General features: G+C 36.9%; 1 protein-coding gene and 1 long non-coding RNA gene across 3 annotated transcripts in view; one reads left to right on the top strand and one right to left on the bottom strand.

Moving 5' to 3' along the window:
- RBKS (ribokinase) overlaps positions 1-26,348 on the bottom strand; it is a 66,458-nt gene that overhangs the window by 28,092 nt on the left and 12,018 nt on the right. The window contains exons 2-7 of one of the 2 annotated variants that reach the window (XM_085219403.1): positions 19,714-19,846; positions 14,830-14,893; positions 13,650-13,768; positions 11,986-12,048; positions 5,334-5,498; positions 222-313 (exon numbers count right to left, since the gene is read on the bottom strand). In XM_085219403.1, the coding sequence (XP_085075529.1) occupies positions 222-313; positions 5,334-5,498; positions 11,986-12,048; positions 13,650-13,737 (408 nt within the window). In that variant the 5' untranslated portion in view covers positions 13,738-13,768; positions 14,830-14,893; positions 19,714-19,846. The remainder of the gene's footprint in view (positions 1-221; positions 314-5,333; positions 5,499-11,985; positions 12,049-13,649; positions 13,769-14,829; positions 14,894-19,713; positions 19,847-26,348) is intronic. The other variant, XM_085219402.1, reaches the window with a different exon arrangement.
- Positions 5,494-26,348, top strand: part of LOC146544912 (uncharacterized) — a 31,894-nt gene continuing 11,039 nt past the window's right edge. The window contains exons 1-3 of the long non-coding RNA XR_014882042.1: positions 5,494-6,096; positions 9,827-9,903; positions 22,484-24,528. This is a non-coding gene — a long non-coding RNA (uncharacterized LOC146544912). The remainder of the gene's footprint in view (positions 6,097-9,826; positions 9,904-22,483; positions 24,529-26,348) is intronic.

Raw genomic sequence — 26,348 nt, 5'->3', positions numbered from 1 at the left:
TGCTGGAAACAATTAATTTAATTTTGAATGCGATTGAAAGGAATTCTAGAATATTCCTCTTTACTCATTAGGTCAGGGATTAAACCTGTTACCTCCGGAAATCCTATGGAGGAGGAACACAGCTTAGTTTTTGTGCTCCCCATGCTGCATTTCTGAGAACAGAATCCCCCTGAAGTTTTACTGGTGAAGACTCCTTCTTTAGCATCACGGATGATCATTACCTCAGTTTCATTGCAGCAGAAGATGTCAGAGTGGGTATAAAATTCTGGATCTAGGTCAGCAAGGGCTGGAGCAGGGTTAAACAAGGTTTTTACTGAAAAAAAAAAGGAAAAAAGTCTAAATCTCTAGCATTTTACATTAACAGTACACTTGGAATATCACTGTGGTTAATACCTTCCAAGATTGCATTCACAGCCCCCAGTGTTTAGCATTAAATGCAAATGACTCTCATTTTCTATGTCTTCATTTTATAAAACTGCTAGAAGTTTTATTATATTAAAATTCCCATCTAATTAAGTTCAGTCACATAATAGGAACATGACAGACAAGTAACAGAAAAAATAAGCAACAAATTATTAATTAAAAAAAAAAAACAACACAGGAAAAGTCTTAAGCAAATACAAATTGTTTAACTGATGGTTCTTCTTAGAGATTTTAACAGGTTTTACAAGAACCTATTTAGTTCTAGGTTTTTTTCTATGTTGTTATCTGCATTCTATACATGAAGAGACAGGGATATAGACTAAAGAAGGACGTGTCCAGACAAGGATTTAAATGTGGTTTTGAATGTGTTACCTAACTTGTTCAAACTGCCACATTGTAAAACTCTAGTGTAGACAAGGCACTGTATATTTTTAATATGTTATCTGGCAGAGCGAAAACCTTAGCTAAGGTAGGGTAGAATATGTTAGTTAACCTAACCCGAAACTGTAGCCTAAGGCTCTGTGTAACAGTAGGAAAGGTTTGTCATGAGGACAGAGTGTAAGTGACTTATTCACTGTTAATACAGGAAATCTTCAGAGTTAGTTTCTCATTTTGCCAATGTTATGTTGAATACTGCTGTCTCTTAACTACACGGCCATCGCTTTTATATAAAGTGTACTCTCTTACTTCAGAAATACTGCAAGTGATCAAATCTTCCAATTTAGATGTCTACATTTTCAGCCCTAAATATTTATTTAGACTCTAAGCTATAGTCTGTGGACACCCAGAACACTTCTGAATCCCACTTAGCTCCCTAAAGATAAAGATCCTCAAAGCTTTCTGAAATCTCAGCTCCAAGAAGTTGAGAGGATACTCATTTTGATTAATACTTCAGAAAGTTGCCCATGACTTTATCATGTCTATTTGTCTCATTAAAAGTAATCTTATTAAAAGCACAAAGGCATTTACTCAGAAGTCAGAAAATGCCAGAATTAGGATTTCCAGTGAAATCTTCATTTGGCTCCCTTACACTATTACAATACAGTATGTATTATAATAAACTCTTTAATTATATGATCACATACCACTGAAAAACAGCATGTGAACACTTAATTAAAGACTGCAACCTAATATATATGCAGAAAGGAGACAAATTAAGCTTTCATAGGCAAACTTAACTCTTACACTTCCTATTTTCTGAATTGCCACCCTAATTAAGTTTTTTGTATTAAAAAAGAAAAACAAAAATATTTAAAGTATACATTCATAAGCAAAACAAACAAACAAAAAACCCCAACAAACAGTATATACTGAAAAACAAACTCAGTCCTATAGTATCATAATGACATATACAATGGTCATGAACAGCACTAGAAGTGTTCCAGCTTGGGCTTTAAGTAATGCAGACTCATCATGAACAGGTTGGAATATGTTGGTATTGTGTAGTTCACTCCCATGTTTAATATCTGCTGAGCACTGGGGAGATGGAGGAACCTTAAGATTGTCTTTCAGTCTGTGAAGAACAGGACTTGTGAAAAGGGTAATCTACTTGGTTCCCCCTAGGAACACCAGATTATTTTCTGCCTAATCTCTGCCTCTCCATTTGCCAAGATCCATTCTCCTAACATACTTTCCATTCTTTATAGTTTGAATACAGAAGAGACAAAGCTGGATTGGAATGGTGGGGAGGAAGCATAGATTTCAGACATGGGAAGCATAACAGGAATTTTCTTAATTTTTTAAGATGTCAGAGGAAGAAGGAAGAAAACCGAAAGGAGAACCTCTATTTCCTTGGCCTACAAGAGATCTATATCAGTGTAAAAGAAGCTGCTTAAGATCAGAGTCAGGAATGACTCTGAAAGTCATGCTACCCAAGCAGACAACTCCCTGCGTGGACAAACTCTTAGGGGAAGCTGGCTTTAAGCATTTTCTCAAGTCTATGTTAAAGGTAGTTATCTTCCAAAAGCAGGTAACACAGTAAAAATTAGGCATATTTCCATACTGTAAAGTCTTATCTTTAAATGAAATCTCCCTTGGTATCAGGTCTTTACTAAGTTTTGAGGTAGCCAGTCTACACCTTTTAAAGGCACGTAGACTGGATGGCAGTTTTCCATGGCCTAGTTTCTGAAGCTACTATGTCTTGGCAGAATTCTACAAATAATTTAACCACGGACAAAGAGCTTGTATGAAAAACTGCAACCCATGATTAAAAAGTTGAAGCACTTGATCTACTTGAAAGTGACCTACAACCTTAATAGCTGAAGCTGCTTCCAGACCTCGTTAATGCCATTCTTCCCTGCAGTGTTAACAGGCTGGAGTTATCTGTCTTTATATAGAGTTATCTGTCATTTATAGAGCTTGGCATTACAGAAGCCTGAAAACCACTTTATAGACTTTGGTGTACGATAATATTTTGCCCATAAATGAAGTGGTTCTCCTCTTGGAAGCAGCATGTGGCCATTACAACCTAACATTTTCCAATCAGATTTCCACTGCAATTTCTACCCACCTAGATTCTTCACAACCCCTCCCTTCCTTCCTTCTTGCCTTTCCTTCACCCTGAGATTGTCTTCAACAATCAGTGCTACAATTACAGGATGTCAGAACATGAGACGTCTCCCTCTCTAACAGATCTGTGTCATATTCACTAAACAGAAGCAAAGGGGTTTTGCCTGAGCATCCATATTCTTTCTCCATCTTAATGATTATTTTGTTCCGTAAGAATGAAGAAAAACAGGCAAAAAAATCCACCCCTTGAAGCTGCGGTTTGAGGCATCTGGATATGCATCTGTTCAACAAAAATAGTCTACTGCACATCCTAACACACATTACTGCATTATACATGAGAGTACAGCAGGCTAAAAAAAAAGGAAAATTGCATTAACAATTTACAGTTGGCTAAGGATGGATTTTTACAGTGCTACAAACTCAGCTGTTTACTTAAATTTGACTGCATCGTAACACGTGAACATGTGTAGCCAGTAGCTTCTGCTTTATAGCAGAAGCAACCCAAACTCTGCTGACACAAGACCTGCACAATGACAGCAGACTGACAGCACAGAACTAGTGCTGGCCCACAGTTACCACAATCTCTTCTCAATATGTTGTGTTCCCTGCAGTTGCTAAATGCCTGCATGCCTGTTGTGTGTATCAGGTTTGGTTTTTCTGACACGGGCTGGTATCTTGCCATAAGGAAGTGACAAAAAAATAAAGCAACTTTACTAGAACTATCTGCAGATTTGGAAGTAGACAAAATAAGTCATTGATATTGGTTCATGAATCAATTATATTCCATTAGCCACTATATTCCATAGATTAACAATGCTATTATCAATTTTCATAAAAATTTAAAAATAAAACATAGCAAGTTTTGTTGCCCCCTCCTTACAAAGACTGTAAGCATCCCAGGTTCTAGTTACTCAGTTAAGTGAAGTTTAAAATTTTTTTTAGATTTGCATTTCAAATAGAAGCCAAAAAAATTCTTCTGTGTGCACACAGTATTGTTTGTACAGTTTAGGACTACTACCATCATACTATCAAAGAAAATCTCTCTCAGACTTGCATGTAACATAGCCACTTGAATCAGCATAAAATATATGAAAAGGATGCATGAAGTTCTCCTACATCTGAAGAAGAACTTCTCCAAAAGAGTGGTCAGGTGCTGGAGTGCACTGCCCAGGGAAGTGGTGGAATCACTTCTCCTGGTGGTGTTCAGGAAATGTTTAGATGTTGTATTAAAAGACATAGCTTAATGGAAAATATTGGTGACAGGTGGATGGTTGGACTGGATGGTCTTGGCGGTCTTTTCCAACCTTGGCGATTCTACGGTTCTATGACTCTATGATGCCTTCACTAGTGCACGAACAACAGAAATGACAACAGCTGCACAACAGTCTCAGTGCTGAGGGGGACTGAGGAGCAAAGAAGCCCAAAGTGCTATGATCTACTGGAGTAAGTCTGGGCCCAGCTGCAGGGATCCAGTTAGTTCTGATCCCAGTTCCTTCTCTGACCAGCTGCACAGCTGACCATTTGAGCTGATCCCTCATAGTCTATCCATAGTCTGGATAAATGAGAACAACATAAGTTTAATATCATATAGATGCTTCACTTGCATAATCATTTACTTAGTGTTGTACAAATACTGTGGTAATTGTGTAATTGAGTAACTGAAGGAATTACAGGCACTTAAAGAACAAAAGCATCATGTTGGTAGTGAAACCCCATCTTGTTCAAACAAAATGCCAGCTTTTATCCAGGTATATTCTACACTGAAGGAACAAGGGCCTACATTTAAAAATACAGCACAGTAACAATTACTGATAATTTCACAGACCATAGACCATGACTGTCTATCCAACGGCAGCATGCCAACTCACGCTCTAAGAATCTTTGTTAAAAAGAAAAAGCACTTTTTTTTTTAATTTTAAAATTAGGGATATTAACTTCCATGCAGAAAACCAGTCATACTTACTGCTATGCTACAAGAACAAGTGCATAAGTCTGTTTTTGAGGTTATTTCATTCACTTTGTTGTGTGCAGAACTCAACTGACTTGCATTCTTTATGCTTGTTCTGCACTGGCATAAGACCAGAATCAGGCCCATAGTTCCTGACCTAATGACATTACAGTGTCTTTAGTCACGGCATAAAAATCAGAGAAAAAGCAGTACCAGCCATATATGGGGAGGTTAGAAGGGTAGAGACTGATTTGCCATTCAAGTTAAATGTAGCAAAATTTTAGAACTGAGTTCAGTTTTCACTAGCGTAGCATGAATTTGTTGGTTATTGTTTCGTTTCTAAATAATACTGGCATGACAGAAAAGACCGCATGATCTTTATTTTGAGAGTGCAATAAAGAATAGTTTTCATGCAACGTGAGCGAAGGACACAGAAAGGCTTATGCTAAATTACCTCCACTAGCACGTGCCATTTTCAGCGCTTCAAGAGAAACAGCAGGGGTTATTTCTAGCTGGCAGACAACCACTTTGGCTTTACAGATGATATCAGAAGCTCTCTTCAGGTCTTCAGAATTTAAAAGCAGATTGGCTCCTGGAACTATGACAATAACATTCTGTCCTAAAGAGAAGATACAATATTTTTTGCATTAACTTTTTGCAATGAAGTATGTAAAACAATTCTTTCCTTTTCTACAATACCTTTTAGATGATGATTTCAGTTTTCTTTCAAAAAACCCCAGAAACAGTTTAATACTTATGGCATTTTCAAATATCCAATTATATCAGAAGATAATCAAAACAATTGAAGGATTAACGAATATAATACAATGCAACAAATGCACTGTATATTTGTTCAGGAAAGTCATGAATGAACTTTTCCCACTCTTATTTCGGTGTTTCCTATGAACTGTAAAGAAGCACTATACTAGTCACAGTGAAGATATGGAACATACACCAAGACTGATATGTGTCTTTTCCTAAAGTACTGCAATAGGATTTGAAGACAAAAGCATCATGATCAACCTTCTCATGAGCTGGAAACTGGATATTTCACATAGCAATGAAAATTATGTGTGTCTTTAATTTCAGAAATGCAGACTTTCTCTGTCTACTTGTGAAACTTCAAGTTAGAGCCCCTGAACAGTATGAAAACCAGAATCAGCATGTTACAAAAAAAAAAGAGATAATGCGTGTGACTGAAGAAACCCTTACTAAAAGTGAGTAAGAAAAGTGGATGACAGACTTTTCTGAACTTGAAGCTGGCTGGTTGAATGCTCTAAGCAAAGCTTTACACACACAAGCACAGCAGTATCTCAAAGCACTCTAAGATCCTTTTCAGTCTTGTAGTTTGTTTTACAGTTAGGTGAAGAGGTTCATTTACGTAGATTCCAAATAGGTCTTTGTTTTTTCTCCAGACATGCAAGTTGCCTTCTTTTATTGCAGTTTCTTTGTTTCTTTTTTAATCTCTGTTACAACACCTAGAGACCTTCAGGCATGGGTGCCTTCAAATTAAAATTTATTATTAATCACTCAGGTATTAAATTCAATAAGTCAGTTGTTCCTTGATTTACAGGCTCAGCCCGCCCCCGCTGAAGGTTCCTTTAAGGACTGCCAATCATTAAAGGATACCAATTCTGTGATGAACTGAATTACTCTGTAAATAAATATTTATGTTTTTAAGCACATTATTTTTCTTGAATAAGACTTCAAAGTCCTTTGAATAAGAAACGTGCAAAGCTTGTCTCCCTAAATGTGCTCTGAAAAGAAAGCAGGACAATGGAAAGAATAATATAATGATCTCAGAGGGAGGGGCCCAAGCTTTCCAAAGCAATTCTGCTGTCAATGGTTTGGTACAGAACAGCTGCATTTGAAAAGCAAAACCTCAGCATTTAAAGCCAACGCCCTGCTTTTCAACAGACAATGATGGGCATCTCCGATTAAAAAACAGAAAGAAAAAAATCTTCTGCAACAAGTAAATGCTATCAAAGATATCTGAAGCCTGCAAAGGAGACTTTCAAAGGCAAAAAGCAACTATTTTGCCAAGCATATATGCTGAATGTTTATGTAATAAAGCAGTAAATAGAATAAAACACAACAAATTGGTAGAACAAAATATATTTCATTTCTGCCTGGACTCCATGCTACATAGAATCTGAGACTCTATCTACATGTCTTGCTGCATTATCTTGCTAAAGTATTTAGCTGTACTGACATGTATATTATTATTAGTCTTTAGAGCTAATGGCCCAAGGCGATAAGGAAGGCTGTTTGCTTAAACTTATATGTGCAAATTCAAGATAGACCATGCTGCATTGGATTACATTCAGAAGCTTTTCTCTGTAACAACAAAAGGCCAGAGACTTAAAGTCTGCTTTAAAACAAGCAAACCATACCTGCCAGAGAAATAAAGTACCTACTGCAGTGTAACAGACTTGACTGGCTTAAACTCAAGCTGTAAATAAAAAGCCACATTCTGTTCTTAGCTATGCATACCACACTGACTGTGAATGACAACAGTCACCAGAAATTTATACCAGTGTGCATGAAAGCAGAATCTCAACCCATGTATTAACAACTAATACCAGAATTCTGTATTACCAGCACCCATCTTGTTGGAAGCAACTATTTCTTGCCAGGGAAATCAGATGGGAAATCAGCACCAGGGACAACAGAGTTAAAGACAGATGGTAAACAGGGGAGGACGGATTCATCTTGTCCAACATTAACAAATTTCAAAAGTTTTCCAAAACATTCTACATTCTAAAGAATTCTAAGAAAACTCATTTCTAAGGGTTAGTTTTCTAGGTTCCTTCAACAAGAAGTTAAGTATTTTCAGATGTTTTTCAATCTTCCATATCTTAGATAGCCTTTTGAGGTGAACATAAACTATCTGAAAAATGTTTGTATTCAACTGTAGGTGAAGCCTTAAAACATTCACATAACTTAGAAACAACTCAAGGGAGGTGAAAATGTTGCCCATACTAAGAATGACAAAAATATATTCACTGCGTTAAAGCTAATTCTAAAATATCTGTGCATAAACTAAAAGTTCGTAGTTTTGTAGGGAGCATCTATAGAAATGTAAGTTTTGCAGATGTCAGCTAAAATATTAAAGTCCACATTCACAGCTCTTGAAAACTAGAATAGCTAAATAAAGCTGATAAACTTACGGAAGCTTACACCAGATGGGGATTGAGTCCAATCAATACTTTAAACAGCACATGTATGTGTATGTAAATACTGTTCTTGGCTGGCCTTCTAAAACTGCTGCTGTTCCTTCTTAGAAGGCTAGATAACTCCAACTATATTTTTCTTCCAAGTATCCTTTCATACATGCCACCAGATGAGAACTCTCAGTGGAAAGCAGTAAACACCACAGTGCAATAATCCTCACTTTACAGGATGAAGAGCCTAAAAGTCATCAGTAGTGCTTAGAACTCACCAAGATCTCAAAGAATACAGTTAAAACAATAGGTACAGAGCTTCTGCATATTAGTTGACTGGGAAAAAAGAACATATTTGTGACCAGAAAATAATGTTACAAGGAAAATATTTGTTGCTAAATCACACAGTTCATGATTACAAGGGCATGTTTTGGGTGTGTCATAGTACAATAATTTCTGTGGAGTGACTTGGTAGAAGCACTGAACAGTTTTGTTCATAGAACATTCAAGTTTATGACAAATGTCAATACATAGAAATTCTATAAAAATTCAGGTGACATTTATTTACAATCCTGAAGGTTCAAAACAAAATTTTCTCTTTGGAAAGTATAATACAATCATGTTGGCATATGTATTCTAAGTTTGCTGTGTTTATTGAGCCCTATTGAAACGTATATTTTGAATGTTTTTATACTACCAGTGCTTCAGTATTGAAAGTACATTTACTTACAAATATTGCATATTCACTGTTCATGAATGATTAATATCCTCAAGTCAGTGTAAAGCCTATCTCAAATGAGGGTTATCTCACAGTATTCTCTGTGGGTGAATTTAGTTTTAGCTTGCAATAATCAAGAGCACTTCAATCATGACCTGCCACTCTCTGTTGTCCCCTCACTGAATTTTTGCCATGAATATGAAAGTTGTCAGATTGGTTCAAGCTACTGGTCCAATCAGAGCAGCTTAATGGCAGCATCAAGTCAGTATCAGATATGGACAAAGCTGCAATAAGCTTTAGACATAATTAAGTACAAAAAAATTATCCATAAAAAGTTTCTTTTCTTCTCTATATGTGTACATAAAAGTCCAGCACATCTCATAATTTTATGGAGCTCTTACCACTCAGTAAAACACCATTAGCAGAAGGTGTGGTTAAGTGATAGCTAGTGGAAAGAAAGCAAGCTGAACGAAGAAGAAGCTGGGGCTCAGTGGTACTCACAGAAAACATGTTAAGAACAGCAGCTTGAGGTATCAATTTTTCTCCATGAAAATAGAAGTACAGATTAGAAGTACACAGAGTCCCAGAGTTGAAGATTGTGTTTGGTCTAAACCTATCTGAAGAGGAAGTCATATAAAAGAAAGATCTTGACAGGAACACTAGGTTCCAGAAAAAAAGTGCTGTACAGATTTTTGAGACCAGCCCAGAGTGAACCTTTTACAGCATCTCTGGGTTGTACATTATCCAACACTACCATAAACTTGTTAAACATATCCTCGCCATTTTTAATTAAAGCAGTATTTAACCTTTCCTTCTCTGAAATGACACTGTACTGTCTCCAAATACAATGCATTTTTGAGAATATAAAATGCACTTGATAATTTCCCATTTTTTTATTATTTTGCCCATTAAAATAATGGTTGAGTTATATCTGTGTAACTCAGCAAAAATCTTCCCAGAAATTCAGTAGCAGACCTGGACAGACAGACACAAGTAATACAAGGGAATCTCTACTTCAGAACCTCCACTGATTCTGGTTTCATTGGTTTTCTTTTCCTACATCAGAGTATGCTCCCTCTATTTGAGAATCTCTCCCACTTCCGCCTGCGATATTACACTGTTGACTGGAATTGGTATTTTCTGTAAGTATCACTACTTGTAAAGAACTGGTAAGATGCAGGTGAGGTACACGAAAATACAGCAATTAAAACATCATGATTTAAAGCAATATCTATGTTTTCTATTTGTTCCTCATTATCTTAACACAAACCAAGGGCCCTGTCCCCCCCACACACCACCAAATGCTTCCCTTTTACATATAATTTGAGCCAGGAGAAACTGCTTCATGTGAGTATCTGCACTGACTGCTGTGATGTCTCAGCTACGCCAGCTCAACTACTGTGGTAAAGCATGCATGTGTAGACAAGCCCTTTAAAAAGTGCGGTTAAACCTGTTTAGGTTAAATCAGCCAGGTTTCTACAAGAAAAGAAGAAGTGTCTCTTGCAACAGCAAGCACGTAAGTACTGCTATTTTATTACAATTTACTCAATTCAGGCGCCAGATGGTTTTAGACAGAAGTAACAACCAGAACCATTACCAATTCTGTGCATCTGTTTGCTTTACAGCACAGTTTTGACCAGGTTTGTAACTAGATTTTAAATTAAATCTGAGGCCAGTGGTAACTTAATTTAGGATTTTTTGTAGTTTCTGAAAGAAACAAACTACATCACATAATGCATTATTCTGTTCACTGTGAGAACCACAACACTATCAGAGACTAACACTAACACTTAAGGTAACCCACTGTTAACCGTGTGACACTGAACAATAGTTTCCCTTTCCTAATGCTTGTACAGGTTTTAAATCTACAAGGTGCTTTTGTTTCTTATCCTTCAGAAATTAAGTTCTACTTTTTTTGATCTCAGCCATGCTTACCTTTGCTGGCCATACATATGAATTAAGAAATACTTAGATTGCTTCTTATGCAGTTATTCTGGATAACAGACCTAGAGCCAATTATGCACAAAGCTGTGAGGCCTGGGAATATGCCCTACTGGATTCTCACTGTCTCACCTACTTACAGTGATCACAGTAGTGACTGTATGCAGCAAAAGAAAGAATGCTTAAGATCTGTGATGACAATTTACCTGCTAATCCAAACCAAGAGAAGGCAGGCATCCAGTTTATTCAGAGTATTAGAGCTACCTTATTCTTGAATTAGAGCTGTCATGCATTTGATTAATCTTTCTTAGGCAAAATTAAACTCACATCTCCAACTAATTTGCTTAATTTTCCTGAATGTTCCTGTTTAGACTTGCCTTTAGTCACCATTCCTTCCCAGGTTGGCTCCTGGAGCGAATAGCCATGTTTCCTTTACCCTCTTGAGCTGTAGCCCAGTGTACCATCAAGCTACATAGGAACTTGTAAGTTGATGTGTCAGCTAAGCTGTGGTACCTGTTCAGGTGAAGGCTATTAGCTGCACCAAAAGTGAATTAATTCAGTCACACTTAGTCTGTTATGTTTGCATAAATGTTATTTGTCCTGTGCTCTAAAGTTTTATCTAGACTCAAGTGCTTTTCCTAAGAGCTCTCAGTCACACAATTTGCTTGAAGAAAAAATAAAAAGAAAGTTTTCAGAAGATAGTTTAGCAGTCCTGAAGAGGAATATGAAAACAAGCTAACCCTTCACTACTTCTTCCCCTGCAACATGAGAGCAAAGGAAGACTAACACAGGGAAAAACGGATTTGCCATTTAATCGTGTATTCAATACTGCAGATGCAGCTTGGGATCAAGAATTGCAGTAATATTACAAGAATAGCGTAAATATTTCTACTTATACTAAGGACAATTATATTTTCTGATTCAGAGCATAATGAGTCATTCATTGTACTCAGGAGGCAAACTTCTCTCACAGCAAAAGTGCTAAGCAATCATGGAGGAAAAGGAAAGCATCATTCTGATGCATCTTCTCCTGTGAGCAATGTGAAACTGGATAGATCAGCTGTATGGTTGAATTATGGCCATCACATTGCAAGTACAGGAGTCTGATTCTGATGCTGTTAGGCATCTCATTCTAGAAATTTGCAATAATGTATGAATAAGACCATGAAAAAGATGAAAGATGTAAAAAACTAATTCCACAGTTAAAAGTGACAAGTCAAAGATGGTATTTTTTGAGGCAGTGGAGACATAATGAAGAAGACAACTGAATAGAAATAATGTACCTTCACTGTTGACAATTATTGAAGCAGTTCCAGTAACAGCATCTGCAGTCTGACCTACAAATGCTAAGAAAGGGAAAAGTTACAGCATGCATTAGTTCAATACATCACTTTCAACCAATAGCGTGTGATTCAGTTTAATTGAATTAAATCTAAAACGAACTCATAACCTCCAGCAATTTAAAAATGCTAATTACTCTTTCATGTGCAACAATGCCAGAAAAGCTAACAAAAACAAAAAGTGTTAATTTACACCCACAAAACAGAAATGTGAGTCCAACATTCTTTAATTTGGCTATATCCCTGCTTTAAAGAAAGCATGTTATTTATACAGCTTTCTCAGGCACTCTCTACTCCTACATGGAAGTATTTATTTTATCCAATAGAACAATAGAGTCAAGGCTGGAGAAACCAAAGATATTAAAATAACACAGCATTTAATTCTCCATAGATTTGCATTTTCAAGAGAAATATTAACATGTAGTATGAAGGCAGCATGAGGCTATGTTTCCTCTTGGCATTATTATTCAGATATCTAGAAGTTAAGCTGGCAGCACTGTCTGTTATAAAGATTGTTCAATATTTACTACTGTAAGAGCAGGTTTTCAGATGTCAGATAATTTGTCAAATATTAACCAGTGAGCCAAAAGTTTCCACGATAATGGATTGTGTTAGGTAAAACCCAACACCTAACATCTTGTTGTGGATGCCCCATTCCTAGAGGTGTTCAAGGCCAAGTTGGATGGGGTCCTGGGCAGCCCGGTCTAGTATTAAATGGTGAGGTTGGTGGCCTTGCCTGTGGCAGGGGGTTGGAGATTCATGATCCCTGAGGTCTCTTCCAACCCTGGCCATTTTGTGATTCTGTGATTCTGTGAACACCGTAGTAAAACACATGTCAAAGAAGTTCAGTTTTCTTTCCCTAAAAAGTGTATGCAACAAAAATACACTTTTGTATTTGTAAATTCTGGTGACCTTTTGTTTAAGAAGCTCTGTTGTTTTAACATTTTAGAACATGGACTTGAAGCTGGGCAAGGGCTTGATTCTTTCTCAAGCTGTGATCTTTCTGGAAAATTTAAATACCTTTCAAATTTGAACAAGGCTGAGAAAAAAAACCATAACATCATGCTTATACAGATCTGCTAAAATACTGGAATTACTTGCCCTGAGGGTTCCCTTATCTAGCTCAGTTACATAGGTCAGAGCAGAACTTTTCTTGCAATTATAGTTTCTTTTACCATGAGCTAGGTTTGCACATTAGAATTAAAAGCAAAGACCTTGTGTCTTCTGTGCTCCTTCTGCAGAAAATATGCTGTATGAGGAAGCAGTTAACTGTTCAGTTCAAATGCAGCAGAGCTAGCATTGGAGGGAGAGAGCAACACATCAGTAAAGATCTAAATGGTCTGAGCAGTACTGGTTGGTTGTGCAGACAGGAAGAGTGGAAAGTTAGGAAACAGACTGGAACTGAAAAGAAAAGAGGTAAGGTGGTATATTAAGAAACAGAAGAGCATTAAAAAAAAAAGTCATATGACAAGGATCTAAGATATGAAGTGGACAGAAGCAGAGTTACAGCAAGGATCCAGTAGCCAGTATCCTTACGTATATAATTACAGGGATGGGCTAGATGTGGATTAAACTGGGATGAAAAGCAAGTCATGGGACTGACATACGATAGTCCTGTGTGAAAACGTCTGTGTACGCTGAATCATCCTTGCCTCCAAATCTTGGAATGCAAGCTGGGATCCAAGTCTCAATCATTTAAATCAGAAAAGAAGAGATGTAAGGCTGGCTGTGGAATATACATTTTGATTAAGTGCTATGCATTATAATAGCGTATTTTTACATGATCAAAGACTTTATTCATGAGGTAGGCTTGCATTGGATTGATTTATAACTAACAGACATTGGTTTTATGGTATCTTTGCCTGGTTGCTTGTGTAAGTTGGAAGATATGCAAAGAATAAACTTCTGTATATATTTGTGAAATATTTAGATGCTATACTGATAAGCATAATAAAGAAGCCCACAAAATACTAATAATTCTCCCTTTAAAGTGAGATTTGAATCATGCAGTAAATGAAACTTGATGCTGCATATTAAACAAAATAAGCAGAATATTGAATTGCCACTTAGTGATTTTATCTGTCCACTCTGTCACACTGAAAGAGACAAGGGGCTTTAAACAAACTGTGATCATGAGGTTAAGCAGCACACAGTAATACACAGTAATTTACACAAAAGAGAGAATTAAAGTTACAAAGGTGCAAAGGTAACAGTATATTGTGAATGCTTAACTTTCTCTTTTCCTGAAAGTCTTTCACTGTTGATTTTTGTGTGTATATGTATTAATAAACAGTGGCTGCGGTCTCTTAAATGGCTGCACACCATTTTAAAGGGCTGAAATGAAATGCACTGAGTTGAAAAATGCATTTCTATTTTTTTCTTTCTCTCCCAACATGAAATAGAGAAAGGATAATCAAACTGGATTTTTCAGTTTCTCATCAGGCGTTATCGCTATCAAAGCCAGCCTAAACATATGCATAAGAGTAAGTTATCTTCAAGTGACTTTTACTGATGCAATCATCTGAGACTTAGAGGTAATAACATTACATTTTATTTTTAGTGGTGCAGCTGACATCAGAAGTCCACATAGTCTAACCCATAATCATTCATTCCTCCCATTTGTGTCAAAAAAATTATTTGGCATTCTGAATGGTAAGACATATCCAATAAGGCAATTACATTAAAAAACAAAACAAAACAAAACAAACAAACAAACAAAAAAACATTTGCTATTAATTTTTCAAGCTTAGAAATAATTCAAAAGGCTTCTTTAAAGTAAAAGTTTACCTGTAGAAACACCATTCTTCTTCAAATTTGCAACATAATCATTGCCAAAGGAATCCTTCCCAACCTATACAAAACAAAAATAGATAGGTTATCACTAGAGGCAGCAGAATGCTCTAATGCAATTTGAATAGAATATTTTCTATTTTGCAGCACTTCGTCTTATTTTTGGAATAGTATCCTGCAGATCTCTCCTTCTCTATTACACCCTTCCTCTACCATGTCTCTGTTTTCAAGTTTCATTCTCATACAACCACTGTGTTCCCTTGAAAATGATTCTGGAAGTGTTCTGAATCTCGTAGTCCTGGACCATTAGTTGGTTTTTAATTGACAACATTAGTAGCAACTTCAGTGTTCTTTTTAAGTGTAGTTCATATTTGAATTTTCTACCTCAGAGTTTCCTTGGTGGAAAAATATCAGTGATTATGATCTAGAAAGCAACTATAAACATGGCACTTCTGATTTCTATAATTTCTCGGTACTGGATGAACTGTTTATGAATTCAACATGTTTGTTTTATCCAGCACCACCAGACCCAGATGAGATGAGTTAGAGAGTGAAGCTATACTCCACTGTTTTTCTAAAAGCAAGTTAAAAACCTTGTAATTTCAGTTGCACTAATCCTTTCAGATGAACAGATTTCTGCTTTCTGTTTAGTCAAAGTAATAAACATTTGTTTTGGTTACATTACACAAGCTGAAAAAAAGAAGATGAGGTATTGGAGAAAAAAAATAGTCTAACTTAATGTCAAAAATAGTGTTTAGAATATAAAGCCAACATGGTTTTTAGTTCACCAATTTTAGCCTGCGTGTCTTCAGCACTCATAGATCATGCTCCTACTTCCAAGAGCAAGTTGTATATCTGAGCAGTATCAATGACTGACCAATGATATCAGAAGTATTGTTTCAAGAAAAAAAAAGTCATATTTCAGATAAGAAACCAAATGAATATCTGGTCATGGTCCATAGATGAAGAGTCCTTGACTAATGATCCATCTTCCTATAGAACAGCACTAATAGCTAAAGCTGTCTCTGAATTACTACAAAGTACAAAGCAGCTGCCTCTGATGCCTGCTTAGAAATTTGTCTGAACAGATAAAAATATGAATTCAGTCTTTTAACAAGCTCTGAGAAGGCTTGAGTAACTAGTAGTGATCAAATCCTACAAAAATCAAATCCTGCAATTTGGAATTCTAAAATTTGTAGTGTCATGGATGAGTGATTCTTCCCCTCACTTATTCTATTGCATAACCATGTTTTGAATTATACTTTCATTTCTGACATCTTCTATAAGGGATTTTTATAAAGCATGATTAGAGTAGGTCCCAGTCTTTTACCAAAAGAGGACAGCAATGTAGGTCAAAACAGTGTAATCAGATGAAATGATTCTCTAGCAAAGGGGAAAAAAACAAAAGCAACAAAAAGAACAAAACCAACATTTTCTTTAGTCACTATGTTATTCATTGTTTGCATATTAGAATATTTCTGTATCTCTGACTACTCCCAGTTTGCCAGACAGGGATGCATCTTCTGACTGCTTTTGGCTGGATGACTGTGGCCACCTGCAATTTAAGCGTAAGTTGTGCTCTCCTTTGTATCCTAACGGCTGTACTACAGAAATGCATTCCACCTGATGGTGTCATCTTTTCCCTCCCTATCTGCCACAAAGCTTCTACAACAAATCTCACGATTTGCTCAGTTATTTCAGCAATGAAGTATTTCATAACTATTTCCCGAAAGCTCAACTGAAACCAACTTCCTTCAGCTCTGGGACCTACATAACTGAAAGGCAGGCACCCCTTATTGTTCAACTGTCACAACAACTGAGATCAGCCATGGCACTTTTGCTCACAGCAACAGATCTCAGGACTGGAGGGAAGCCCTTGGAGAAGTTCTGTTAACGTCCTTTTCCTCTGGAAACTTTTTTCCTTGTAAGTTCATCAGCATCCAATCCAGTTAATCCCAATACGTTTGAAGGGCTTATCTTTCCATTCAGACTTTACCTCCGAGGAAGATAGAGTACTGGGAATCAGACTCATTTTAGATTAAAGGCATACTTACTGACCATGTCAAATTATGTAACATTGTTTTCAACATTTTTTGTTTTTACTCTAACGCTGCCAGACAGACTACTGGATAAATAGAAAACTAAATGTCTTACTCTGTTGACCACAGAACATTATACGTGCTGAAGCAGCATTTCTTCTTTCTTGAGTTCTTAGCAATAGCAGTTAGACATGCATTATGGTCTCATGGTTTGCACATTAGCATGAGTGGAATTACATCAGTATTTTTCAACCTAGGTTTTCTTTGCTTACTATATTTCCCATATGCAGCTAAGAGAGCTGGCTGGCATCATAATAGCTAAAAGAATCAAACTCATCTGTACCTGAAAATTAATTGCAATAAAAACATGTACTTCTCGACCATTTTTTTCAATCTGTTCTACATATACATTTTTGGAGAGTGTTTACTCTCTCTATTGCTTGGAGAATGGTTATGGGGTAATTTTCGTAATGACTGCTATGATGGTGACTTTGGACCCTCTCAAAACCGTTGTGCATTTTCCAGCACTGCAAAGGTGTTCTTATATGAACACAAGCAATTCACTTATCCTCTTAGATCCTCTAGTTCCCTGATGGCAGTCTTGTAGGCTTCTCTGAACCATCGTCTTTCTTGTCTTTTCGAATCTGCATCTGTTCCATCAGTATGTTGTTTTGCTGTACCAAGCAAACTGAAGAAGGCAGTTCAAAGATCAATGCTGTGATAGATATTGATAACCCAGAGTAACAGCACTCACTTCCACTGATTTTTAGGCAAAAAGTGGAACAATGTTTGCATTTCCACTAGTCAAACTTGGTATTTGGATTTAAAATTAAAATCAACAGCATTCCATGCTATATATACTTCTCAGCCATCTTAAAACTCCCTTTCTCAAATGCTGAAGAGATTGTCACTGCCTGTCTTTTATGTTTTAAAGCTCTCACGGATGCAGAATGCCTTGTCATTTGACCTGAGATGCCTGTATTTACTCTTGTTGAGTAGATTCTCTGTCTAAACTACAGTTTTTGTAAGAGAATGCCACACTCCAGTGGAATGTCCCTCTCGTACTAATACTGATTCCATTCCCAGAACCTCAGATTGTAGCAGCAATTGCTTCCTGTTGGGAATTACAACCAAATCATAAATATGTACTGTGTGCAGTGTGTGTGTGAAGAGCAATCTGCCTTTAACATCCACTGCATACATAAGACAACTTGTTAAGCTAGAAATAACTGAATTGTAATGTCTACCTATTATCCAGCTCTTCTCAGTTACATTCAACAAGTGACTTTGTATGGTTTCCCATTGATCTATGCAGATAAAATATAATACAGCTCTGAGAAGAGACTATTTTGAAAGGCTATATGATTTGAAAAGTAAATAATAACTTATATATAACTTTATATAAAAAATAATATAGACAAACATTTATAGATATTAGAGAAACATGATTCCTTACCAAAGAAAGAAAGGAGGAAAGGAAGGAAGGAAGGAAGGAAGGAAGAAGAAGGAAGTAAGAAGGAAGGAAGGAAGGAAGGAAGGAAGGAAGGAAGGAAGGAAGAAAAAGAAAGTAAGAAGGAAGGAAAGAAAGAAGGAAAAATAGGTTTTACTGAAATGGCATAAATATGATTTTGGAAAGTAACTAGAAATTACTAAATTTTATTAGGAATGCAAATGGTTCCAAGAACACGTATTCACTGAACATAGCTTAGACCATTAAAAAATAAAACAAAATTCACACTTTCAGTGAAAAAAAACCTCTTTAACATTTAGCAGGAAATGTTAGCAGAGAACTCATTGCCAATTCATCTTGTGCTAGAATCTGATCACTCCTGAATGAAAAGATGATCAAATACTTTAAATATTAAAAAAGTACAAACATTCTCAGTATAAATTTAAAAACAAACAACAACAACAAAAAACAAACAAAACAAACCCAACCAACAAATCAAACAAAAAATAGTACAATAGAACAACTACTGATAACGACCCACAGAAGTGCTTGAAGATATATTTCAGATTTATAGTTATCAATCTTTCACCTAAATATAAGGCTAATAAGTAGTGAGAAACGTTTCCTTGAGATGTCTTTGATACTCCATAAAAAACCCCTAGCACCTGATGATCCGACAAATTCAGCATCCTCTCCCCACTATGGCAATAACAAAATGCATCCAGGCCATCTGAAGCTTCATCTGCAGATAGTATGGGTTAGACAATAAGGCTACAAAGAGATAAAATTCAATATTACTCTTAATAATGGTCACTCAAAACCAATAACATTTAATGGCAAAAATAAAAGAAAAGCACTGCAAAAATATAGTGTTTGCCAGGCAGAATCAGTCCAATGGTCTATTTATATTCCTTCCTGAATTTGTTACTATTTTACCAGTGTTTGTTTTTTATAATCATCTACAAAGTAAATTGCTGGTTGACTGCAGTATCTAGCACCTGAATGTCATCATTGAAGCCCTGACAGTTCTAACAATGGGGAGCATAAGGATCAAGTTTACTTGAATTTTGAACATCTCTAATTTTCCTCAATTCTTCCTTTTGTGGTACATCAATTTAAATTTTGCAATCTTTATTTATGTGCAATTTCTGCCAGATCTCTAGCCAACTACTCTTTGGTTCTGGCAGCATTTTTAGAACAGCCTCCTGGTCATATTTCATGCTTAAATTTATAGCTGAAATAAGGAGAAGAAGAGGGAATTAGAGAGAGATTTAAAAAAAAGAAAAAAGCAACAACAACAAAAAAGCCCTTTTCTGTTAGACAACCAAAGGTTTACTGGAATTTGCATGAACAATTCGTTCAGCTGCAATCCAAGAGCAAGTCAGAGCTTACCTTGCAGATCAGAGAGGTCTTGGCCCCAAGTCGAGCAGACTGGACACACTGATTGGCTCCTTTCCCACCAAAACCAATGAAAAACTTCTGTCCGAGGATAGTTTCTCCAGCTCTTGGCAATCTCGTGGTAAAGCTATTCCAATTTAAAGCAATATTTACATACATTAATGACTGAAAATAGCAACCATCTTCAAAATAAGAGTTACATTCTTACAATTTTAAGTGGTCCAACAGCCACTCAATATGAACATAAAAGACTAGAAAGTCCTTTTAGGGTCTCTATTCCACAAACCACCACTTTATGTTTATTCCTTATATGCCACTCAGTCAAGCTGCTCATTTATTACTTGGGAGAGGGATTGCATTTCTGTTGTTTCTGTTTCATGTTTCGACCAGAAAAAGAAGCAGTTGATCCCTGACTGGGATTCCCCAGTCTTAATTCAATACAGATACATAATAAATCTATAGGTCTTACTGTTCATGTCGTTTTACTGCAACATTCGGCTCACCTTTACACACTGTTCATTTAATTTCATTACATCTAATTATACACTCTTGAACCACCCTAAATAATTTTTTACTTTGTTGATGTTCACACCCCTGAAAATTGTAGATCACTATCAAAGCTTTCCTCCCTTCTGCTGTCACTCAGCAGTGACTACTCTCTCTTTTAAATCAAACCTTACAACTTCTTAACATTTTGTTGCTTTTTGAACTGACTCCAATTACACTGACACCTTTCTGAGGATGGGTGCCCAGACGGAGGAGCGCTAATACAAGTGGAGGCCCATTGGGGATGTATTCAAGACAGTTTGGTTTAGTTTCCATTTTGAAAAACAGCAAAGCAGAATTGTAATGTTGTTAACTCCACCAGACATTTTGCTATCTCCAGAAAAAGTTGAAAGAAAGAAAACACTCCCCAAGACTACAGGGGAGAAGTTCTCTGAATGCAAAGCTACACTTCCCGCTTACTTTTCCCACTTCTATTAGAAATACAGAACTCAAAGCTGTGTTTACGACACTCAGATTACCCAAATTTCTGCCTCCTCAGGCCATACATCCCAGTGATACACTTTCAAAATGTAATTCCTACTATCTCCTAAGCTACAAACAAGCTCACAACAAATGTAGAAGAAAGGCCTCCTGCAAGGTAATTCAACCTGGTCAGCCCACATGCAGGTAGCCTGAATGGGCTGCCAAAAGTCTGAAGGAAAGAAAGAGTCCACGGGCAAAGGGGAGTTTGCAGGAATGCAGAGGAATCTGTCCTAATAAGCAAGACTCACTTCACCTCTGTTTGTCATTTTCTAACATTTTGCCAGTAAATCTTAGAACAGCTTCAAAATTGCTGGCCCTCCAATTCAGAAAAAGGTGACATACTTCTACACTAGTAAGTCAATACTGATTGCTGCCTGAAAAGGACATGAGGGATGCATTCATATTACTCTCGACTTTATACAGCAAATTTTAGGGCACGTTAGTGTTTACAAAACCTTAATGGATTTAATGCCAGAATGCAGCCATACCAAATGAAACTTTTCAAGAAAAAGCAAGCACTTTCTTCTTATTAACTTTCAGTTTCAACATTCTTCTTATTTTCAACTTTCTTCTTATTAACTTTCAGTTTCAACATCCGTATGTCCAGTGTTTAGGATCACAATGAAAATGAAATCTAAACTAGTAAGTCTTTAACTCCCACAGGATTTCTGCTTCAGGCAGCTGTTATGGGTCTGTCCCTCAGCATAGTTATAGTCTCTGAAGATATGCAGTTGGGATGCTAATTAGGGATGTTTGCTAACAGCACCCCAAGTTTCTGTGTGAGGGTATGGTACCCAATCAGCAGGCTTTCTTGTATGGAGGACCGGAGAGAAACCCCAGAAAGACTCACAAGTACAGCTACTGGCACCTACTTTGTTTCCAGGCATGTAGAGCCAGGTAACATTCTGTTTGGAAATGTTTAAGGCATTTTAACTAAAAATGTAATGGTGATTTACAATTATAAGTACCTTGTATATATGGAAGGGGTTGGTAAATTAAAGCAGTTTCCCACAGCAGCCTCTGGCAGGCTGTTTACAACAAAGAGTAACTAACATTTGAGGGAACAAAGTGTAATGATAGCAGTAATGAACAAGGTGTATTAATAGTAACATCTATAAATATTGCTATTTTCTCAATTTTATGTGTCACTGGAAGCCAAAATAGTGACTGTTGTGGACCGGAGAATGAAGGTCACAAAACTTAGACAAGGAAGCTCCTGTTTGGTCACTGTCAGGCTTCTGCATGCATACTTCCAGAATTATGTGTCACTCAGCAAAGAATAGTTGTTACGCTCAGCCTTGGTAAGCAATAGTAATAGCAGCTCTTGTACAGCTCATTTCTTTGACAGATCTCACTACACTTTAAAAAGCAGAACAACATTGTTATTCCTGTTTTGTGGGTGTGAAACTTAGGCAAGTCATTTTGCCTTTTTGTTCCTTGGGTCAGCCAAGAAGCCACTAGCAAAACCAAAAGCAGAGATGAGTTCAATCCTCTAGCACACACAGTCTCCTGATTTCAGTTCTACACTGAGAAAAAGGTATCAGGTCTCAGTTCATCTTCCTTCCTTAGGGTGTTTTAGGAGATTATTGCTCATTCTAAGTAGAATTTGTTTCTGCTCATTTTTATTTTTAGAGAAAGATGAAAAATTGTGACATCCCAGTAGGGATGGTGCTGCTTTGAGATCACATGTATTTGTGAGAAGCACGTTCACCCATACATATTCTTGTTTTAACAGTGGCTAGACCACGACTTGATTCTTCTCGCAGTGATGTTGGCATCAGCATGCAACTCCAATGAAAGCAGCATAATTACACTGGTGAAAAAACAGGCTCGGTGAGGTGAGGATCTGCGCCTGTGTTTCAAGTAGGACAGCAAAACAACTGCCTGTGGGAATCAAACAGCTTGCTGAAGACGGGAAGATGACCTTTTTTATTGCTTTGATGAAAAGGCACAAGGCAAAGGGCAAAGGATCAAGTTGGAACAGTGATTTGTAATTAGCCAATTTTAAAAATAGGCTAACAGCCTAGGTAAGAACACGCAGCGAGTTCCTGTAGCTCACCGTAAACAAAAAAAAGCCTACCTCATTGCATTTCAGGCACGATCACCAATCCTTTCAGAACAATTCTACACTCCAGAAGCCTATTTTTATCTTCCATATTAAACAAATTCAAAGTACTGATCTATATACATAGCCTGAAAGTTTCACTTTCACTGACATAGGTATTCAAGATTTTTTTCCCCCAAATGCGACATTTTTCTCTTGTCATTTAATTCTGCAACTGCACTAACTTTCAGTTCAGATCAGACTACTTTAATAAGCATTTCGGGCTTCTGTTATGAGCGGGCAGTGATGAGTAATTTGTATAAGGAACCCTATAAATTCTTGGCTTATTGATGGTGCCACAAAGAATACTCAGAATGGCCTAAAAGTGATGAAACAGCCAATGTTACTCCAAAACTAGGCTACATAAGTTAATTAGAAAAACTGTCACACTGTTTTTCAGAATTGTTACATAAAGTGTTTTGTAAAGCTATTTACAACTATGGCATAATTTGAAAACACTGACATGAAAAAAGTAGTTTAAGTTGCTAACTAACAGACTGCTCTTAGCTTATGTGTCAAATTCTCCACAGCTTTGAGAGGATAAATGGTGTAAAGGATATTGATCTCATGTCTTATGAGCAACCAGAAACTAAACGTGAAATCCCCCAAGACCTATTAGATGGGGAAAAAAAAAACCCTACAGAATATATTTTGCAAATTGTGCACAGTAATAGAGATCATGTTTACGGAGGAACTTTCGGATTAAAACATCCTGAAATGCTTTGGGCTACAAATAAAGGAATATAATCACTCAAAATTTCAACAGTTTTAACAAAACAATATTTAAACATAAGAAGCACACAGCAGCACTACCCACAGTTTTTTGTGGGAAATGAAGATTCTTACATCCAGCTATGCTTCAGAGGTTTGGCATAAACAGAAGTACACAAATCAGAATTTCACCACTGCATTAACTTTGACTCTTTATCTAGTGTGTGCCACAAGTTCTGTTAAAGGCTAGAGCTGGTTAGCACCTGTGTTTTTAGACAGATATCCCTTAGGACTGGTTGCACTGGAAAAAGAACAGAACCTTTCACTACCTCAGTGATGCACTGAATCAGAGGTGAAATGCAACTAACTGAGTTATGAATGCCACTTTCCATAGTAGTCTGGTTTTCTTGAACAGTTCCCATCTAGCAGCAACTAGATCACAATTGGAAATATCATGTCTGAAGGAAGGAGGAAGGGAAAGGGAACAGTGCACATAAGCAGTATTTTCATAAACTAATCTTGAAATTAATCATGGTTTGCTTCCGATTCCTGATGCCTACCCAGTGTCTGTTCAGTGTTTTCAACATGCAAAAATATTACAAAGGTACATTATTACTGTCAGCTTAAGCCGATGTAAGACCGTGCTGATACAAAAGCATTTTCCCAAAGTTCATTGTGCATTCATTCTGCCAGGCTGGATGTGGCTCTGGGCAGCCTGCTCTGGTAGTTGGCAACCCTGCACACAGCAGAGGGGTTGAAACTAGATGATCATTGTGGTCCTTTCCAACCCAGGCCATTCTATGATTCTCTGATTCTCTGGTTACCCTTATTGCTTACAGAGTACACTAATGCAAAATGTTTTGGTTTTTTTCCATAGGTCATTTTAATTAGGATCAACAAACTGACCCATGCTGGTGTCCAGCAGGCAGGGTGGGCCAGATCATATTGCCAGGGCTGAGGAGGGGGTGAGTGAGGGAGCAGCAGTACTGCCTTCCCCGTAGCCATACATGCATGCTGCCCTGTGCCACTGATACTGCCCTGTCTGGTGAAAATATGGGATGCTATGCAACCAGGGCTTAAGTCATAGTACAGCATATTTGGTTCTGTAGAAACATTGAAGAAAAGCATAAAATCTCAGTTTTACATGCATGAGAAAAAGAAAAAAAATAAAATAAAGACGTTTTTCTTTTGAAGAAAGAAAAAAGAAAAACAATATTCTCATCAGGCAGTTCAGAGGGGAAGAGAATTTGTATGTTAGATTAGATATCGCATTATCTAAGATGACTGTCATTTACATAGTATCTAAAGAATATTTAAGCATCTTTTTTTTCTCCTGAAGAACAGTGAAGATAATCAAGGGTATGAAAAAAGTAGCAGAAATGATGCATTTAAAGGTATTTTAATGAACAGGAATATAATGTAAAGCTTAGAATTTAGCTTTGATTCTGCTCTCTTTGAATCCCTGAATAAAACTGGCTCTTTTTCCCCTCCTGGGAATTCCCTAAAATGGGGAAAATCCCTGGGAGATTAGAATAGGTGTAGCTAGCCACTGTCTAGTACGTACAATTTACTGGGCTTTCATGCTCCTCAGAGCCAAACAAATACAAAGGAAAGAACAACTCTTGCCTCTAACTAGGAATATTAGTACATCATTGTGGTGAAAAAGTCTCAGACCTCTTTTGGATCTGACGTAACATTTTGGTTTAGCCCCAGTCTCTTTTGTCTCACTTAATTTTTAAAGATTTGAACATGTACTATGGGAAAGTATCCATAATATGGAGACAAAAAGACCACAATTCTTTTCAAAATCTGATGTTCTTGACTCTTTCTTGCTTTCATCCCTCTTAATAATCCACTAAAGCATCTTATTGGAAGGTAGAAAACTTTCAGAACTTATGAAGAGATTACCTCAGGAATTCAGCTAACTACAGCTTGGTTTAACTATCGGGCTATCCAGTTCTAGGTTCTTAGTCTCACTTCAGATATCTACAACTGAAAAAAATTAGAGACAATTGGAAATAATAGAAAATACTCAATGTATTCTTCCAACTATTTCCCTGAATATGACAAGTCTTTCTTTAAAAAAGTTCACTTTTCATACTACTCATATAATTGGCTACCATTTCTTGGATGGTCTGGGTTCTCTCACTAGGACACATAACAGTGTAATAAAAGTACCCAAACTGGTACCTGGCAAAATAATTGATGGCTAAAGAACAGTCCTTTCACAAGACAGTGCTGAAGTACAGTGGCAGTGTGAGATATAAAAACTTTACCCCGTCTTACATTCTGAAGATTTTGCTAAAACTTGCTTGATTTTACATAATTTACAATCTGTCACCATGTCACAAATGATGAATTAGTGCAGAGCAGCAGGAATCTTTCCATCCAGTTTTGTGATCGAAGAAACACATGCATTTTATCAAATCCATACATACATATTTTCTAAAGACAGACTATTTCATACATCTCATTACTGAATGGGTCAATAGGTGAACATCTCTGGCAAGTGAAAAAATTAAATGAATGGCTGAGACTACAGTAGGGCCACAAGACTGATACCTTCTTATATGAGCTTCACCTCTTCCAAAATACTATTGAGCAATCACAACCTCAGCTTAAAAAGACCAAAACACACAGCTTATAGAATGGGAATGGATGTACATAGCCTTCCAACAAGGACTTCAATGAATGTTTCTGCTGACCCTCTGTACAGGGGTAAATTTTGCCCTACTAGATCTTAAAAGATGGAACAAAGAAGGCACTTAGATGAATATCCTGCAGC

Source organism: Meleagris gallopavo, chromosome 2 (assembly GCF_905368555.1).
Source record: "Meleagris gallopavo chromosome 2, MGAL_WU_HG_1.1, whole genome shotgun sequence".
NCBI lineage: Eukaryota > Metazoa > Chordata > Aves > Galliformes > Phasianidae > Meleagris > Meleagris gallopavo.
The sequence above is the reverse complement of the archived record's forward strand: the minus strand, read 5'-3'. Positions and strand labels throughout refer to the sequence as shown.